This window comes from Empidonax traillii, unplaced genomic scaffold, assembly GCF_003031625.1.
Source record: "Empidonax traillii isolate 1590-97213 ecotype Southwest subspecies unplaced genomic scaffold, ASM303162v1 scaffold808:size486820, whole genome shotgun sequence".
Taxonomy (NCBI): Eukaryota; Metazoa; Chordata; class Aves; order Passeriformes; family Tyrannidae; genus Empidonax; species Empidonax traillii.
Window position 1 is genome coordinate 253,569 of NW_020956001.1, and position 20,353 is coordinate 273,921.

A 20,353-nucleotide genomic window follows, 5' to 3' on the forward strand; every position below is an offset into this window, starting at 1 on the left:
GCCCACAGATGGATACATTTCTAATGAATTTGGAGAAGTTAACAACACAAGGATAGCAGACATGAAAAAAAATCTGACGAATTCTCCTTAATTAGATTACACTCTGCACACCCTTCTATACGAATGAGGACACAGCAGTGGAAACCGCCCGACAGCAATCTTAATACAACTGAGGGGGTCTATAGCAGGGGACATCTGTTTTAAAGTCTTGATCCAAATCTGCCCCTAGAGGCAAATCAGCCAGGCTTTGGATGTCAGTCGAAAATATTAAAAGCAAAATTCATACTTGCTGGAAAGCGGGTGCAGTTCCATTAAACTCACCACATTTCACCGACACCCGGGATTTCAAATAGTTCCAACAGTCTGCAAGTGTGACACAAGTGCAAGGAGAAATAAAACCTTTCATAATAGAATGCTCAAACGTCAGCAAGGTGCAGTAATGCTGTTTGTCAGCCAGAAAGGTCTCAACAAAGTGATAAAAGTGCAAAGCACACTCAACCCTTACTTGCTGCTCTACAAATGAAGGGCTTGCAAATTTTGCTGTGTTTTCTCCCTCATGATTAATTTTCTTGCATACAGACATGCTGGAGGATACATCCCCTTGAAGAAGAGTAATAAAAACAATTTTACTTTTTTTTTTTTTTTCTGAAAGCAGAATCAATTCATGTTTTATTCCAGTAATTCACGGTACATGCCAAATATGGAGAAGGTAGAGGGGGAAAGCCGAGCAATGATCCTCCCATACATCATTTCAGACAACTGGCACACACCTCAGTATAAACAAATAACTGCTAAGCCATCCCCATTCATGTTTCTAATTAGTGCAATCTATTTAACAAACAGACACATAATATAGGTCAATTATGTAGGTCATGATAAATTTGTGAAGTTCAGCCTGTAGGGCACCAAAAAGACCACGTTGAGGCAGCATTTCCAAAGTTACAGTTCATTTCTGCACAAGGCTCGTGAGCAGCAGTGAGGAACCAGCAGAGACCTGCTCAGTTTTTCTGGTTTCTCCTACTACAGCCACTAACAAACACACCAGCGACATCCCCTGGGAGACATCCTCTATGATGATACAAGGACAGAACTGCCCATCCAAAATTTTTGAACCTGTTACTACTGACCAAAATCCACAGAAACATAAATGTCTCAAAGGTGTTTAATTTCTATGAGTTTGTCGAAAATTGGTGAGGGGAGATGGAGAAATATTTTATTTATGCTTCCTCCGTAGGAAAGGAAATGGCAGCTCAGTATCTCTCTAGTATGCTTGACTGTGGCCCTAGGCACAGATGCAGCTCCAGAGAAGCCACAGTACATGCCAAGTCGTGCCTTGGTAGAAATTTTGGGAAAGAATGACCAAGAACCACAGTGGAGGGCATCAGAGAGCAGCAGGTGCCATGTGGGGTTTCAGAAAAGTGACAGGACTGCAGACCTACCTATCCTGCTGAGGGATATGGGGAGGATCTGGTGATAGATCACCACAGCAAACACCACAGGGACGTGATTTGCAACAAGGGAACAAAGTTAATGTTCAGGGTCCAATGACCATCACCCTTTTCTGCTAAAGGTCAGCACAAATATAATTTGGTCTTTGAGATGAAGGGAGCAAATGGATCTCGGATGGAAATCTAAGCTATAGGTTTAGTTGCTGTTACTTTTCCTTAGTATTTCCAAATATTTTTCTTTTTCAGGCAATCCCAACTCAGTTTGCTGTGGGACAGGACTTCTGGCTTCCTATTCTGCTGTTAGCAAAGGAACTCCAAAATCGTCCAGTGAAACATCTCAGGGTGTTACCTGAGGTATTCTTCATACCTTAAACATGTGATATTATTAACAGCATTACTAGTTAAATGGCTGGGAAGCGTCTGGGACTCAGGACACAGCCGGGAACTGAGATGCAGAGCAACAGCAGTTGGAAGGCTGGTGTGTGAGCACCCATGCACCAGCTTCAGCGGCACCAGCCACAAGCTGGGAACAGATTCCTCACCCCTTTGAATTTCACAAACCTGCACTGCTGCCTGGAAGAACCAGTCCCCAGGCAGGCCAGGGGCAGGAGCACCAAGGCAAATATGCCCTGCACAAGAAGCTTTAATTAACCGTGCAGCCCTCAGAGGGCAGGTTTTCCGCGCTGCACATGTGCAATCGGGTCTGCATACAGCAGCCCAGACTCTACTGCTGGGCACGTGTCAGCTGGTTGAACACCCATGTGCCTCTCTGAGGATGGGAGGAGATGAACCAGTCAGTGACATTTAGCATATGCTGCTACCTGGCCTGCACAAAACAACATGCCAATGATGTGCAGTTTGTGGGCACACTGGGCCAAAAATAATGACCTTGTACTTCTATCTACAACATAATTTTGTTACTGTTCATAATAGTCATGACCAAATTGGTGAAATAGCCTTTTAATTATACAGATTCTCCCCTATTTGTGCAATTTGTATTTGATGCCTGTTTATTAATTCTCATTCAGAAATCCAACACAATTGTTCTTTTAACACTGGAGTGACAGAGATAATTTCCCAAATGGTTCCCAATAACCTGAATTCTAGCTTACGTATGATATATACCAAGCATAAATACAATACACCTAGCTATGAATATAAATATGCACATATAAATAATATGTATGACAAATAGACATCATACTTGCAAGTTTGTTACAAACCTCAGACTGTATGGCTGAATTCTAAGAATGACCACAGTACTGCATGTGACAAAATCTCAGGAACAAATCCAAAACTTTTTAAACCACCTACACTGGTCCCCAGTTGGAGAACTGTTCCCATGAACACAAAAAGGAAAAAACAAACAAACAAACAAACAACAATAACCCAGCATTGCATTCCATTTCTTCGTAATCTCTAGTCTGAACTGCAGGACTGTTTATGAACATATATGCAAGATATTTCAACTAAGAGAAATAAATACTGAGAAGAGAAATTTTGTCCTGTCCCTGGGGAAATGGTGTTCCTGACAAAATACTGCTCTCTGCTGGCCTGACCTGCTTTTCCACAAGGGCCTCACTTCCTGGCATCATCTGTCTTCCCTAGTGAAAAGGGAAAAGACCACTTTGTTTTGCTGACTTAGCAATAGGTGACAGAAGCATATTTAATTTAGGATTGAAAAACATTACATTGCCAAGGAAAACAATACTGATCACCTAAATCTTCTGCCTTGAAGAAAAAACGCAAGTAGTCCTTTAACCCCAGTAACCCTCCAAAAGTATTCCTGTTTTCTTGCAACCTGAAAGAAGAAACAGGTTATTCATGTAGCAGGCCTTCCCTAGCAACGAGCTCAGACAAGCTTGAGCTTGTAACGAGTCTATTTCTAAATGTAAGCGACTCAGGTCCTGTTCTGAGTTTCAGGAAACTTGCCCCTAGGTGGGAGTTTTCACAGCAGCCCAAAATCCCAGTGACAACCACAGGATTTGAGATAGGGCACCCTGGTCATTTATTTTAATGGACAGCTCCAGAGCTGAGTAGCTCAGTATTCCCATTTACTCCCTATTCCCATTTTTTTGTTGTTTTATCAAAAAGGGATCATTTAGGCCAAAGCTAACTGAAAACCAGCTTATTTGCATTGAATTTACCTTCACACTGACACCAGTTATCACTGAGCTACAGCTGGCACAGTAACACCCATAAAAACCCGTAAAATTTTAATTATTCAGCATCTCATATTTTGGGTCAGAACTAGATGATGCCATGTTGCAGACTCACCAAGACCAGCAGTGCAGCTTCGAGAGTCATCCTCCCCTCGGCCCCAGGCATAAAGGTTATCCAGCAGTCAGGCTGTATCTTTCCTGAGGTTCTCCTGTCGATCTTCTTCCTTTTGGGTTTGCAGCTCTTGAGATGCTGTGACTACCAGGAATGTGGTGAAATCATGTTGTCAGGGTCTTGCTTACAAACCACGATAGAAACTAAACACAGAGTCTGTTGCAATCACATCTCAGAGGAGATACAATCTTAAAAAAATTTAATTCTTGGTCCCTTTGCAAGATTCTCCCATTAATAGCATGATTCCTTTAAAAAATAATTACAAAACATTAAAACAAATTAGAAAAATAGTAGGAAAGATCAGTTTCATTTACCTGGGTAAAACAGACAGAGAGTTTGTTTTGAACAGTAACCATAATATGAAATTCCTCAATGCCTGCTACTCATAGGGCTGGGAAAAAAAACCCGCAAAATTAATTTACTTTCCAAACAATGCTATGAGGGAGTCATTTGCTGGAATAAATAACACCCTGGGAGACTCTGCCTTTATTCCCCAGCAGGGTCTTTTATCACAGACACGTGCACACACATGGAGCTGCGGGAGCAATGGTGGGACTTGTTGGGAGGGTGTGAGCCTCTTGCATGCAACCAAGAGCATCATGGCTTAGATTTCTTCTCTGCATCTGATTTCTAAATCAGTCTCCATCTCTTCATGCCTCGTGTTTGCTGTAGTGCTCTCACACATAGAATCATTAAGGTTGGAAAAGACCTACAAGATCATCAAGTCCAACCTTTGACTGAATATCACCATGACCACTAAACCGTATTGCAAAGGGCCATGTCTGCTCATTTTTTGAGTACTTTCAGAGATGGTGACTTCACCACTCCCCTGGAAGACCTTTTCCAATGCTTTATCACTCCTTCAGTGAAGATACTTTTCCTAATCCAAGCTGAACCTCTCCTAGTGCAATTTGAGGCCATTTCCCCTTGTCCTATCACCTGTTGCCTGGGATAAGAGGATGAACCACACCTCGCCACAACCTCCTTTCACGTAGTTGTAGGGTCTCACTCACAAACTGCGTCTACACGCTCTTCCAGATGGGCTGGAGCAGAAAGCTGCTGCTGCAAGGATAATTTGAGCTGGTGGAAGACAAAATGATTTAGATGGCAGAAGAGCCATTAAGGAAGCTACTCAAGCAGGAAAACCATTAAAGGAACATGATGTATGGGGAAAGGCATGGAACAGTGACCTGAGGGCCTCCTTTGCTCACATCTACCCACACTTCCCACATCAGAGCTGGCCCAAATTTGCTGGTCAAGAGCTCCTGGCAGGCTCTCACCAGGGTGCAGAGGGTGCCTGGCAGCCGTGCCAGCCGTCTCCTGGAGGCATTATCCCTGGGCCATGGGGCCTCTCCCGCTGCTCGCACAGCCCCTGCTCTGCCCCACCTCCCCTCAGCCTGGGGACTGCTCCTCTTGTCCACAAAAAATGGATTCCTTACCCAGTGTGCAACAAGCCAATGATCAGACACTCGAGAGGGACACTGGTTATTTATTTCATAGTTGTGCAAGTTGGGATGCTCGGTGGTATTCCACAAATCAAGGACACCCTTCCACACTTTACATGCCATTCTTTATACATAGAAATTTAGTGTTAGTAGCCTCCCAAGTACAGCTCCTCTATTAAGATTAGTAATTATCATACAATTTATGTAATCCCACCTAACTTCTATATATGCTCAGGGGAAGGGGCTTTGCCAGGGCAGGACCTTTTTCACCTGTAGGCATGATCTTTAGTACTATAATGAAGATAGTTGAGCTATAGGATAAGTGGACCCCGAATCTTTTGCCGAGTTGACAATATATAGGTCAACATCTTCATTTACTTTGTCCTTAGAGTTTATTAGCTCCAGGGTGTCCTTGACTGAGGGATGCTAACTACCACCTGCTCTACTGACATACAGCAGTTTCTTGATTTGCATCATGCTTTAGAGATCGCGTCTGGATGCACCCCATCCTTAGAGCTCGTTAATTGTTGTCTGTTCCACTGATTAAGTCTCCTTTCTTGCTAATGAGGCTTGAAAGTACACAAAGATCAAACATCAAATAACACTATGACTTAAAGGTAGTTACGACATATCCCACACTTTTCCAACACCGTTCCCCCACATCTCTCCGATTTGGAGCGTTTCGCTCCACCTTTAAGCACATTTTTCAGGGAACGCCCAGCCCCGGGGGGTCTCCCCCGCTGCCGAACCGGCCTCCCCTCACGGCGCGGGGCCCACCCCGCGCCTGCGCGCTGGGAGCGGCGCCGCCCGCAGGCCGGGCAGCGGAGGTGTCATGGCGGGGCCGGCGGGGGCGGCGTGAGCGGGGGGTGAGTGAGGGAGGGAGAGAGGGAAGGAGGAAGGGAGGGAGGGAGGAAGGGAGGGAGGGCAGCGGGACATGTGCGTGAGCTGGGGGTGTCCTGCGGGCCGTGCCCGGATCCCGGCGCCCGGATCCCCGTCCGCCCTCGGCGGCGCAGGCGGGAAGATTTTTCACTTGCAGAAAAATCTCGGCGTCCCCTGACAAAGGCAGGGAAAGGACAGTCCCAGTCCTCGTCGGGCAGACGGCGGTAGGGTGGGAGTGCTTCCAGGCTGTTGCGCCTCCAGGCCTCCCCCTCATCGTTGCAGTCCTCCCTTTCCTGCGGTGGGGCTCGTGTCTCTTCAAAGACACAAGATCCCTGCGGCTTTTGCTCCTTCCTGTGACATTTAGCTCTCGTGTAGCTGCAGTTGAGGCCTTTCTGGCACTAGAAGGGTTGGAGTGATCATCCCGTAGACCTGCAGCGATTGCCACCTGCATGTCCCTGCCTGCTGGTAGAAGCCAGGAAGATTTTTTTTTTTTTTCCCCAATGCCGTCTTCCTGATTTCAGTGTCATGACAGCCTACAGTTCCCTTTCCCTTACGCTGATCTGTTCTTCACGTATATTTGTGCCTGTGGTTTAGGTGTTCTCCATTTTTACGAAATTTTGTCTTACCTGCTTTTGGCAATATGCTTGTAATCATCTTGATTTTAAATTCCTCCCCTTCACACCTTTTGTATTCCTCCTGAATTTATATCACCAACAGATGATGTGTGTCAAAACCTTGTTTAACTCAACTTGGTCGATTGGTTTGTTCTCTCTTCATTGCCCTTTAGAAAAAAGGAAAAATAATGTTATTTTGCTTCCCATAAATCATCACTGACTGTTTTTTAATCATCTGGATGGTGTCAGGTGAGTGCTTTTAGATTTTTTGCATTGTGCTTTGCTGCAGTTTCTTTCCTGGTATTGGAGATGGGGGAGAGGGGCACTCAATTCCCTCTTGCCCTTTAAAAAGTTGTCCTTGTCCAATCTTCTGGGATTCTTTCACTATCCAGGAAAGTGCCAGAGAAGCTGTGGGATCTTCATTCTCAGACTTCTTCAAGTTGAGTTGGATAAAATGGAGGGGCCCCATAGCTGCCCATGCTGTGAGCAGGAGATTGGATTGGAGGCCTCTTGAGGTCCCTTCCCACCTCACTTACTGTATTTAGCTTCTCTGAACTTTCCTTACTCTGTGACTCTAAGGCCTCTGTAGCAGTGGGGGAAAAGAAGATTTATGCTGCTCCGTGCCTCAAGGTTAGCTGTAGATCTCAATGATGTGCTGAGGGAGGATGTGTTCCTTTGGATCAACTGGGAGTGTTCAGTGTTGTAGGCATCATACTCTTAGATCCATTACTCAGGTTTAGAGAATAAAAGAGACTTTTTCTCTTCTGTTGGATGTAGGAATGATGTGGGAACCACCTGTTCTGTGTGATAAAGGGAAGACGCAAAACATCTGATAGATGGAAGCCATGAAGATGTCAAAGCGGTTCTTCGCTTTTGGGATTTTGGCATGCATAGCTATTTATGTTGCATACATAAAATGGCGCTTGGATTCCAAACCACTCCTGGGAGCAACAGAAGGAATTGCTGAAAGCAAGGGAGATAAACTGAACCATCGGGCAGTGACCGCAGATCTCTCAGTCTTTTATGGAATTATGTTTGATGCAGGAAGCACAGGAACTCGCATCCATATATTTAAATTTACACAGCAGCCGAGAGGTATGTCCTGCTCATTGCACGATAGATTAAATCTTCCATTACGTTATGGAGCAGATTATTGATGATTCTTTTCTAGGAATTACTTGAACAAACATGCTTCAGCTCTTTCTGAAGAGTCAGTGGGAAGTATATTATGATTCTGGCATGTATGTTTGGATGAAATTATGAAACATTCAACAAGAAGAAAATGCTGTAATGTCAGAATGTGAACTAAATAGCAGCTGTACTTTTAGAGTTGTGGCTTGAAGAAGGGCAATTTTTCATCACACTGGTGAGAGAGATTATAAATTCAAACTGCCTTATTTCCCCAAATTTTCACCATGAGGTTGTTGGCTGTCTCCAGTTCCTGGTAGTCAGCTGCTTCTCTCTGCAGTGTCTGGTTTAGTGCATCCTTGGCTTCAGTGTTGGATTTAAACTGTAAAACAAAACAAAAATTGCAAATTGTTTGATTAAAATTGATGTGTATTGCATCTGGACAGGAACTGCTGAGAAACGAGACAGAAGTGTACAAAAAATCCCCAGTTTTCCTCTGGAGCACTAGGCTTCATTTGTTTATGTGTTAAAGATCAGAGAACTTGTGTGGATGCTATTAGTAGGTGACCTGAAGGTTTTCAGGATTAGCAGCGTGTATGGTATGGTTGACCTCTGGGGAGCACAGTAGGTTTGCATAATGGGCCGTTGTAAGGCTTAGCCAACAAAGGTGTTAAACAACAGTCCAGTGATTTCCTTCTTTTAATGTATTCCCAAGTCTTCACTGCTTCCTCGCCTGCTTTTCTTTAAATATAATTTCAGAATATATTGCAGCAAACTTTATAGAATGTAGTTGGGTACAGGAGGACGGTGTTGGGCTGGTGTTGTCTTGATTGCGGGTACATATAGTGCTACAGGTTGGCAACATATTTAAATCTGGCTCCCTCTGCTGTTACTGAAAATAGTGGAAAAACTTCCACTAGGGTTTGCTGGAACCAAGTTTAGTCAGAACAGAGCATGCTGAAATTTGGAGTCTTTGTTACAGGTGCAGTTTAAAAAGCTGCACATGGCAGGTGTGAGGCCTCAAAGACAAGTTGCACCCGTTGTCTGATACGCGTGAAAAATGTAAGCATCGTGGACACCAGCACCTGAAAACCAGTAATGAGTTTAAAAATGGTTTTCTCATAATCTAATTCCATAGCAAGGGCTGTTTTTAGAGGTCAGGTGGCTACTGAAAGTTCATTAGACAGAGGCTTCAACGGACTTCCGTTAGCATGTAGTAATGTAATTTGTTAAATGATTTTTTTTTTGTGTATGCAAAATTATTTGTATTGTTACTTATTTTGGAATACTGCTTTTGAACAGAAACTCCCAAACTGACCCATGAGACGTTTAAAGCACTGAAACCAGGTCTATCTGCATATGCTGATGATGTCGAAAAGGTAATTTAAGTGACTTCTCTTCTGTCTCCCTTACCTTCAAGCTCACAGGAATTTAGGCACTCCCTGAGCCAGACTTATACCCAGCTCATAGTGTTTTACTGGCTCCAAAAAACTTTGTTTTCCAAGAATTTGTCATACTGCTTTTTGAGCCCTTTGTAGCCAAAACATTGAGTGGCAGAAAGTTCTATGTCACTGTCTGAAAAAGAGACTCTTTCAAGTTTTGACCTGTAGCTCGATAATCTGTTATATCCACTGGGACTTACGCTGTAGGAGATAGTGAGTCCTATACCTTCTCCTGGCCCCTCATGCTTTTAGTTTGTCTGTTTCACATTTACAGTGAACTGAGCCTCTGATCACCCTTTTTCCCTTTCAAAAGAGTTTTTAAGATGCCTTTTTTTGTTCTTTCTCTGCTCACAGAGTGTCCAGGGAATAGAAGAGCTCCTGGAGGTGGCAAAGAAGGAAGTTCCTATGGAGCTGTGGAAGTTTACTCCTCTGGTCCTGAAAGCCACAGCTGGCCTACGGTTGCTGCCAGGAGAGAAAGCTCAAAAGTTGCTGGACAAGGTACTATTTCTTGTCTTTCCATTTGCTTGCCAGATATTGTGTAGCAAACTGTGGTCCTTTCTGTGTAATGTGCATATTTTTTGTGTATATTAATCAATTCCAATTGTTTAGCCCAAAAACAGTCAAAGCCAACTGATCTCAAATGCACTCGGGGGAAAAGCTGTGTGAGTGCAAGCAAGAGGAATGATGGCAGCTCCAAGTAAACTGGGAGGTGACAGATAACATAACAAAGGCAGTGAGACCCTACTAACAGTAACTACAGGCCTGTTCTTACTGGTCGTGTTTGGTGGTGGGTTTGACCAGGATGGTGCTATTTTGAGAAAAGCTCTCTGCTGTTTGGTTGGCCACGTTGTCAACCTGCTGCTGCAAGGTCACTCCTTTCAATATTGATTGAAAATAATGTAAATTGTATTTATAGGCATGTAAAATGCATTTCATATTTTAAAATATTACAAAAATAAAACATGTTCTAGACCTTTGAGCTGCAGGAAATGTTTATTAAGTGTGCACTGAGTGTACTCTTTTTCTAAGCAATAATTGGAAGGAAGAAGTGGGGGGTGGTTGAAACCAAAGCCTCTGCTGCCTGCAGCCTGGCCAGTTCTTTTCCACACTGAATTTCAGCTGAAACTTTAGAGGACCCTGCAAAGCTAGGGCTCTGCTGCCTCATATAGGATAGGGTATAGAGGATCATTATCAGCCAACATGCTCTTGTTGAAAATGCAGTTCCCTGGGACATTCCTGAAAGCTAGGTTGTCCATCTCCTGCCTTTCCCATGCGTGTATGGTAGCCTGTGGGTCACCAATTGCGGCAAAGTAAACTGGAGTCCATTTCCTACCCATGTCATTCCGTGCTAATGGCATTTCTGAGCAGTCTTTATCCTTGAAAACCCACTCATCCATTTCCTGTCTCTGCACCAAATTAAAGGTATGTAAAGGTGATGCTTGTTGAACTCTTGAACTTCAAACTAAGTGGTGAGCAGCAGTCAGGATTTGGCCCGAGAAGAGGAGCTGTAGTGTAGAACTGGAGTTTTAAAAAACTTGTTTTCCAGCTGAAAAAGTATTTCTCTGACTGTAGCTTTTATTTGAACTGCAGGTGAAGGAGATATTTCAGGCTTCCCCCTTCTTTGTGAGGGACGACTGTGTGTCAATAATGAACGGAACTGATGAAGGTAGGCTATCTTGTGGAGACTCCTTCTGGAGTCCTGGAGATTCCTGCTGCACTGTGACAAGTCCTTTACTCACTGCAGTGGGAACCCAGAAGCAGTGGGCTTGACAGAGTTTTTATGCTGCCACAGGCAGTGCCTGCCAAAGAGATCTTGTGCTACATTTTCCAATTTGAAGTCCTGAACTCTGTCCTGATCTTTAAAGCTCTGAGTGTTGGACAGTTCCTGTAGGATCACCAGGAAGCCACTGTGCAGTCAGCACTTCCAGAAAAGTTTCTTAATATCTGCTTGTTGAGATGGTCTTCAACAACTAGGTTTGCACACTCTGCTTGTGACAATACTTATCAGAGCTTTCTGGGAATATGTGGTCATAATGTTAATTAAAGCTGATCTAATGAGTGGGATTGTGAGTTCGATCTGAAAAAAATATTATATAGAGAAAAAAATATATACTGAAGTAAGATGATGTTCATCAAAAAGTGCTGAGGACAGAACATCTAAATTCTATGTAACTGAGTGTTGAAATGTGTTTTAAATCTGCTTAGAAACAAAACTTTAAAATAGGTGAAGCTGTTTATGAGTTTCTTTTTTTGCTACATAATGGTAGAAAGGCATTGTAATTCTTCTTGTTGTTTTGTTTTAAAATCATTAATAACAGTGACAGCCTTGGTTCAGCCAAGGGTTGAAATGGGCCATGCTCCCTAGAATGCTTTGAGTTTTAACCACATGAATAAATATTTGAATTTGTTAACATAAGGCCCACTAATTCACCTAATTTATGGAGAAATGGTTTATTAAAAAAAAAGAGGACAGAAATGGCATAGCTCACAAAATTGCTTAGACGAAAAGAGGAAAAATTAGAACACTGAAAGATAAAAATTCTTAGTATTCAAAAGGAAGGTTGAATGCATAATATCAAACAAAATTCTACAAGTGGAAAAAAATACAAGTGTTTTTCTAGAAGACAAACAATGTGAGTCTCAGTTGTCTTGTTGTCTTTTAACTGAGAACTGAAGCCTTTGTAGCTCATTGCCTAACTTTTTGACCTGTGAAATACAGAGTTCTCCGGGCATTTCATACATGGGGCTTCTCTCACAAATATCACAAAAGCTGTTATAGAGGAGGTAATTCTCTTCGTTCAAGGCGTCTTACCTTGGTATTGGGCAGCCACTGACAGTTCTGGAAATGTAATGTACTTGTTACTGCTGTGAGATAAAATGAAATGGTATGATTTAACAGTGCATCTTCTGAATCTTCTCCTCATTAGGTATTTCAGCCTGGATCACAATAAACTTTTTAACAGGTATGTGTACATGAGCATGTGCATAAAGATATGATGGATGCTGTGAAATTCATGCTGGTTTTTGCCCCTCCATGGGATTTGCTCATTCATTGGCGTGGAATAGGGGAAAGAAGAGTCTGAGAATAAGTCAGCAGCTATTTTTGGCCTGGCCTGTTTAAGTCATTAGGATTTTGGCCTTTTACTTGACAGAGTGAGGAGTTTAATCTTTTTCTGTAGATGTTTAATGTAGCGTTTCTTTCAGTTCCCTGTAGGGTACCAGAGCATTTTATTCCTTTTTGAGTCTGCTGTGACTCTGGCTAAATTTTTAATGTGAATGCTCTAGATGTGCTTGGCAGCTGCACGGAGTAAAAGAAAATGCTATGCTACTTCCTTACAGATTTATAATGTAGAAATGCCACAAGTGTTTACGCTGCTGAGTGAGAAAAGGGCAGCTGAAGAGTAGAGAAAAAACTCAGCTGAAGACCTGTCTGACAATATGTAATGCAGTCTGCCATCCAAGTGCTCTCTTCAGCACACACAGTGTGTGGAGCAGTGTGCTCTGAAGCTTTTTATGTCCCCAGGAAATATCAGAAAGATTAGTGATCTTCAAACATCAGCCATCATGAGGTATACTGAGGTACTTGGCACAAACTGTCCTTGTCAAGAAGGTGCATTTGAGGGATCTAACTGAGAAGAGCTAGACTTAGATGAGAGGAGTGGTTTTGGCTGGCAGCAGGAAGAATTCCAAGAGGGCAGAGTCTATTAGGACAGCTCTTTTCAGTATGCCATCCCTTTGGCCATAGGAAACTGCAAAATACTGCTAAGGGATCAGGGAGAGGTGGCCAAGAAAACCACATTCCTCTGTGTTACAAAGTGGTTACCAGAGTAGGGTTTGTAAAAGGTCCTTGCATCCACTGAGAAATATTTAGGAATGCAATAACCAAAGCTGCTGTAATTAGGACATGAACAGCCACCAGAGAAATAAGAGAAACTCTGTCACTTTAAGATTTTTGGGTCTTATAAAGCCAAAATCAGTGCCCAGTAGGTAACAGTATAATTTAGTTCTGTCTGGAAGCTGACAGAAGGAGTTAGATTATTCTCTTTCTTTACCACTGTACTTCTGGTTTTGTTCCTAGCCAGTTTCTCACAGTGCCCACCTTGGATTTCTCTGTTCTGCCACACATTTCAGGTAGACTAGATGATCCGCAGAAGAGAAGTGTAGGGATGCTGGATTTGGGTGGTGGATCAACACAGATCACCTTCCTTCCGCGCACTGAGGTAATGTGAGCATGCACACGGTTGGGAAATGCTGGTGCAGAAATCAGTAACTGCTCAGATTTCTTTCCCTTGGAGACAGAGCAAGAGTTTGTCAGTGTGACATGAAGGCGCACTTGTGACAGAAAACCTCAGGTCACTTGGTCACATCTGCCTTCTTATAGTCAGAGAGGCATCACAACTCTGTCCATCCTCCAGCTCCGTGGGTCGGTGGTGCATGTGGCGAGTGCCAGGGCTGCTTTATCTCGTGGAAAATACCCTGTTCACCTGAGTGTCCTAATCCTTGACTCTCAGTTTGTGCAGCTTGCAACGAAGAACTCAAAAAGCAATGCTGTTCATGAATTCAAGTCCAAGATTTGGCCTGCAGTGGGTTTTAGGAACACAGATGTCTTCTCGACCCTGGTTTTTTAATTTTCCTGGGTTCACTCAGCTGCAAATGAATGCTTTCTAAGGAGCAGCTGCTGTTATGCAGTAAAAAATATACTCTGATGTCATTTCAGCTTCCTGGTGTGGCATTTTTATAGGTGTTCTGTGAGCTGGAAGCCCTGTGGGTGTGGAATTGTAAGGCCGTGGCCTGAGCAGAGATAGTATTCTTAGTAAAGCTGCACAAAAGCAGAGGGATGGGATGCTGTGTCCAGCTTGGGATAATCAAGACATGCGTTGTTACAGCAGAATGGCAAGGGATGTGAAGGGTCTGGGATGTGGAAATTCTGGACATAGAGATTGTGTTAAGATATGAGCAGCATGAACAGCATTGGGGCCGGAGCTTTGCTCCCCACAAACGTGCTAGTTCCGGTGCACTCGGGGAATACGTTGCAAAGTGTGTTAGATAATTATCCTTTAATTTCTTCAGACTAGAGGATGGTCCTCACTCTGTTCCTTGGCAAGCACAGTAAAGTGCTTTTCCTCTGGCTTGTGCAAATTCACAGATTATTTCCACTCAAGTAGGAGGTTAATGTATGCCTGGCTTTTGTATTAGTTTGCTCACAGTTTTCTGTAGTAGGGATCACGTGAAGAGGCAGTTGCTGTAACCTCTTGACAAAAGCAGTTAAGAGCTGGAATAAGGATTCCTTTTAATGAAAGTAATTTTTTTACACGGCATTTTGGTGTAACCAGTGTAGAGACTGTTATGTGAAGACACTACTAGCTCCAGGTTTTGTGGTTGTCTTGCATATCAGCAGTCAGTTTGAAATACTTGCAAATTCGTAATTTCTCTCTAAATCATGCTAGGATCGTTTCATGTTTTTCCTGACTTTTGAAAGATTTCTTTGTTGATGTTTGCTGCTGGATGGCAGAAATCTGTCAGTGACATCTTTTTGTCCCTCCAGGGATCTCTCCAGACATCACCAGCTGGCCACACAACTTCATTTCACATGTTTAACCACACCTACAAGCTGTATTCGTACAGGTTAGTTGTGGGAAGGAGAGCACACTTTACAAATCAAAGCTTTCTGTGAAGCCAGTGAGACCTAGGTGTTTTTCTGAACTGGGATCCTTGCCAGTGAGTACCGGGAAGAAGTGGAGACACTTGAACCATGTGATTGTGGTAGATTAACCTTGGCCGCCCACCATGTGCCCACCAAGCCACTTTATCGCTCCCATTCCATTAATAGGACAGGGGGAAGAAAATACGACCAAAAACTCATGGGTCAAGATAAGTACAGGGAGGTCACTTAAGAGTTGCTGTCGTGGGCAAAAGAGACTTGACTTCGAGAATTTAATTTAATTTATTGCCAATTAAACAGTAAGATAATGAGAAATAAGATAAAAATAAAAAAACACTTTTCCTCCACCCCTCCTTCCTTCCCAGGCTCAGCTTCACTCCCAACTCTTTTACCTCTTCACCACTGAGTGGCACAGGAGAATGAAAAATGGGGATTGGAGTCAGTTCATAGCACTTTGTATCTGTCGCTCCCAGTATTTTGGGCAGAGACAAGCAACTTCTTCCCACCTGCGTTTGCTGTGGGGTATGTTTGGCCTCAGAAAGAGTCAGTTCTGTATGCTAGTGGCTGGGGTGCCTTTGGGATACAATTGCCAGCTCTTCAAGAGCCAGATTACAGCTGCCAGCTATTGCCTGAGCTTTTCAGAGAGCAATTATCATTCTGGGTGAGAGTAATCTGAGAGCAGGTTGTCACACTGTTCCTCTTATGTGCATGAGCTGCTCACTCAAGCCACTTCGCAATGACTGTTCAGAGGAGACTGGCATGTCCCAGCCAGGTTGTCAGTGGAGTGTCAGAGGAATGATGTTTGTTTTTCACAGAGGCTTTTATCCCTTTGCAGTTACCTGGGACTTGGGCTGATGTCAGCAAGGCTTGCCATTTTGGGCGGAGTTGAGGGAAAACCCTGTAAGTTATGGGCAGTCCTCAAGTCTTGGCTCTGAGCACAGGGTGGTGGTGGGGGGAGGAGTTGTATGACCCCTTCCCTCGGGGCTCAAGGTTCCCGAGTGGCATGTGGACTGCTGTTACTATGGCTGGGAGCATTTGAGACAAATACAGGAGGTGACATTGCTAGATCCCAGGAGACTTGGATTCTTGCCAGCCCTGGGTGGGAGGCGGGCATGGGACATCTGAACCGTGACTGGACCATGGAGGTGCCTTGCTGGGGGTGAGGGCTCTGAATTTAACTCTTCATCTTTTTGTTTAGTGTGGCTTTGTTTTACTTCTGCAGCAGAAGAGGAGTTGATCAGCCCTTGTTTACCACCTGGCTTCAAATCTGAATGGCAACATGCTGAGATAGTGTACAAAATTAAAGGACAGAAGGCAGGTATAGTGATTTATCACTCTTCCTATCTGGGCCAGATGCGATTAGCAGAGTAAATCAAACTCTCAACCTCTTGCAAAGATACCAGACTCTGTTTACTCTTCTCTCTGGTTCCTCTTGCCGTGCTGTTAAAGAGATCATGCAGCTCTTTCCTGTTGTGCCATGAGGTGTCTGCCCAGTCAGTAAAGCTGCTGGTAGTGATGCAGATGGACTTCAGCAATCCTTGAACAGGTCTTTCAAAATCCTTCTGTCTCTAATGATGTTGTTCATCTCTTATCTGTCACATACTTAGTCCCAGCCTGAGGATGGTAGGTGTTTGCCTCTGGAAGAAGAAGCATAATAAGCATAAGAAGATTTAATGGAGTGCTATTTTGCAAAAAGGAGCCTGTTTCTTGGCAGATACTAAGTAAATTGTATGTATATATAACTCTCTGTATATATATATATAGTATGCTGGAAGGTTTTTTGCCGTCTTTTAGGTGAGCCTCTCTATGAGTCTTGTTCTAATAAAGTGGCAAAGATGCTCTACAAAAAAGTGCATAAAGCTGAGGAAGTGAAGGATTTGGATTTTTACACTTTCTCCTACTACTATGACCGTGCAGCAGAGGCTGGTCTCATAGGTATGTCTGCTCCTAGTTTTGTTTCATTTTCAATGACAAGTTATGGAATAAATGGTAGCACTTGCAGACATCATGATGCTTTGCTAAGCTGTTATGGAACTTAGTCTGTTGTTACGCTGCTGCGCAGCATTGATTTTGACTGAATGTTAATTTCTGTAGAAAGGGACTGGGGCTGTGAAATAGGATCTGCAATGTCTGGTAAACTTTGTTTTTAAACAAACGGTTTGCATTCCAGAAGAGGTTTTGTTGTCTTATTACAACCCAAAATAGAAAAAACTTCATAATGATAAACAAACTTCTCAGTCAGTAAAGCAGAAAAAATTATTTTGGCTGTGTGTTTTGCTCCACTGACCTTTTTAGATGGAATGAAGATTTTCAGATATTTCCACATGTATTCAAAATGCATCACATCTCTTTTCCAGTGGTATGCTGGTGTACAGAAGGCTGTCACGTTCTGTGGTAGAAAGCAGATTATGACATCTCAAGTTAGTTTGGACAAACATACCCCCCTCCTTGACCAGTTTCTTTTTACAAATAATTTCAGATTTAATGTGTTGCAGAGCACCCCGCCCTGTCCGATAACTGTGTTCGGGCACCACTGGCCGAGCAGCATAGGCATAGGGATCAAGTGAGAGTCTGTAAACTTTGTTTCTTTAGGAAACGAGGCTAAAGGTTCTTCATAAACAAAGGCTTCTCAGCCTATAGTCAGAATCTTTTAAAGGTTCTTTTACCTTTAAAACCAGTCTGAATTTTGACATTGGTTTCAGTGGCTCAAGATTTGATTTTGAAACAGCTTTTATGACTTGAATCTATAGTTGCCTTTATATGAAGACTGTAAAAGAACAGTTTTTTTTTCCTTTTAGATAAAGAGAAAGGAGGAAGCTTAACTGTCAGTGACTTTGAAATTGCAGCTAAATATGGTGAGTAAAATATAATCAAACACTTACTAGTTATTGTGTGTAAATTCATTGCCAGGTGGCAAATGTGTGACACACTAAGAAGCCTCATGTTTTTAAGGAAATATTGAGTACCTCTGCGTAGCATCTCACCAACACTTCTGCTTTTTTATGAAAATCTCAACTATTTTTATATTTGCTTTTGCAGCCGATATAAGACACATAATACATATATTTCAAAATTCTTTCAAGAATTACTAGTAAATAATTACTTGACAATTAACAATTGTTCTGAAATCATGCTTTCAAGATAGTTGTGGCTTTATCATCCTGTTAGCATAACCTTTTCTAATCTGGTTTAATTGTCTTTTTGTTCATTTGCTTGATTGTTGGTCAGAAAAGGAGGAAAACCGGTTCATAGCTTTTCACTTCATCAGCTGCAGAGAGAACTGTCTACACAGATTTACTAGTGTAAACATTCTTTTCTTAATACCACAAACTCAGGCTTTGATCAAACTGTCACGTTTTTTTTTGGTAAACTTTATGTATGACTGAACAATTGCTGTTCTGATTTTTGGAATACTGGTTGTGTAATTCATCCTGAGAAAGGTTTTATTTTGGTTTTGTCATTTCTTTTTCTTTTATTTGGTTTTGGATTTTTTTAATTTGGTTTTGTCAACATTTGTTGAGTGCTGGTGCTCAAGGAAGGTAACACACCTGAGGTTGCTTATATATTTGAAGCCTTGAATTAGAAGAAGTTGGAGGCTCTTTTCCTGGAGAGATAAAAGAAATTCTGCTATCTTAGGGGAGAGACAGAATGTCTGGATCTTCCTTCCAAAGCTTATGTGCTTCTCCTGATGTGTGTATGTCATTTCAACCCATTGTGACAGGTTCCATCACTGCACAGCTCAACTGACAAGAGGTGTTTTATAGATTCAGCTGAGATTTTTCAGAGTTGGGCTGTTGGTATGCCTGAACCCGCAGTGTGCATTCAGACACTGTTTTTTTCTTCTTAGTTTGTAAGACCATGGAAATCAGCCCTGGAAGCAGCCCTTTTCTCTGCATGGACCTCACGTACATCACCTTCCTCCTGCAGGAGCTGGGCTTCCCAAAGAGCCAAGCCTTTAAGGTGACATACAAAATGGATTGCTGGGGAAAGTGGGCAGGAGGGTGCCAAGGCAGGAGTCGTCATGCTGGCAGCTCAGTTCTTGATTTGCCCTCTTGCTACAGCACGTGCTCTGTGGTTGTGGGTGGAGCGGCACTCTCCCCACGATGGTATCACCATCTGGTTGTCATAACCTTCAGCACTGTGTGTTCACCTTGCGTGCTTCAGATTCTCCCAAAGAATTGTGTTTTAACTTTCTTGCTTATTTTTTTTCCAGCTTGCCCGGAAAATTGACGATGTTGAAACAAGCTGGGCATTGGGAGCCACTTTCCATTACATCGACTCACTCAATAGACTGCAGTACTAAAGCTCCTAGAAGGTGACTTTTGGGAATCTCCATTTTTTGGAAACCCAACATGGGAGAATCTGTTGAAGGGCATGCTTTTGGCTTCTGCAGTCATTTGGAAGGTCACCATGAAACAGGTTCCTTTCCTCCAACCACCTGCCAAGTCCTCTCCATCACTAGCTCTTTTTTACAGTGCAGAGTGCAGTGTGTAAAAAATAAGCCTTGATTTGACAGCATCTCGCATCAGCTTGATGTAAAACTTGATCATCATGGAAGGAAAACCAGGGCTCTGCAGGACATCTATGATCTCTATGAGAAAAACACACCTTTTTGGAATATGCCTGTACTATGAGCTTGCAGTATGCTAAAGTTGCTGTAGGAAACGATCACTCCACAAGGAACGCTTTACAGTCCTGATTTCAGGGTGATTTTTCATGTTTGTCAGCAGTTTTCAGTGATGATTTTTATGTTACTACTCGTGTTTGAAGGTGAACTTACGTGTGTGCAGAAATGGTGCATTTACACAGATGTTGACAGGCAGCAGCTTTGAAATGCAGCGTGGAAGCTGCAGCTCTGTTTTCCACTTGGTGAAAGGGGAAAGCTTGGGAGCACTCTAGAAACTGGATATGGACTTGGAGGCATGAGCCTGTGAGCCCTGTAGCGTTAAAGACTAATGTTGATTCCCTGCCTTTGGGAGGTGGATGGTGGAAGACAACATCAGATTTGCTGGATCTAGACGAGCAAGACCTGGGAACTGGGTGCAGGGATAATGATGGATTTGACAGTTCTGGAGTCAGTTGGAGTAACATCAGTGAACAAGACACAGTCACAAAAATAAACCCTGAGCACGGTTTGTTGGACATTGCAGACTTTTGTGCCTTGGCAGGGTTGATGCAGGGCCTGGGGTGAGTGCATTTCTGTGTTGTTTCAGGTACCGCTGCTTCTGTGATAAATGAATATATTGTGGTCACACTGAGCCACGGCAGGGTAGCTGCAGTGCAGTGCTCCCAGTGCACGGGCAGGGGCAGCAGGAGCTGGAGGGGGCGTGCTGTGCTGTTTGTAACCTAACTGTGGAATTGTGATGTATTTGTATGAATGTATAGAGAAGACTGAAGTGGT

The 20,353-nt window shown here is 43.1% G+C and overlaps 1 protein-coding gene across 3 annotated transcripts; it reads left to right on the forward strand.

The window, feature by feature from the left end:
• The first annotated feature begins 6,042 nt into the window (after positions 1-6,042).
• On the forward strand, positions 6,043-20,127 carry ENTPD6 (ectonucleoside triphosphate diphosphohydrolase 6 (putative)). 3 transcript variants are annotated; one of them, XM_027901712.1, is made up of 14 exons: positions 6,043-6,090; positions 7,498-7,815; positions 9,151-9,227; positions 9,645-9,788; positions 10,881-10,956; positions 12,218-12,253; positions 13,422-13,510; positions 14,836-14,915; positions 15,788-15,852; positions 16,175-16,270; positions 16,747-16,887; positions 17,751-17,807; positions 18,800-18,912; positions 19,166-20,127. In XM_027901712.1, exons 2-14 carry the CDS (start codon positions 7,557-7,559, stop codon positions 19,253-19,255), a joined length of 1,323 nt encoding a protein of 440 aa, XP_027757513.1. In that variant the 5' UTR covers positions 6,043-6,090; positions 7,498-7,556; the 3' UTR covers positions 19,256-20,127. The 3 variants fall into 3 exon arrangements, with proteins under 3 accessions (XP_027757513.1, XP_027757515.1, XP_027757514.1); XM_027901713.1 differs by lacking the exon at positions 6,043-6,090 and adding an exon at positions 7,122-7,235; XM_027901714.1 differs by lacking the exons at positions 18,800-18,912; positions 19,166-20,127 and adding an exon at positions 18,674-18,793.
• Positions 20,128-20,353: the final 226 nt, after the last annotated feature.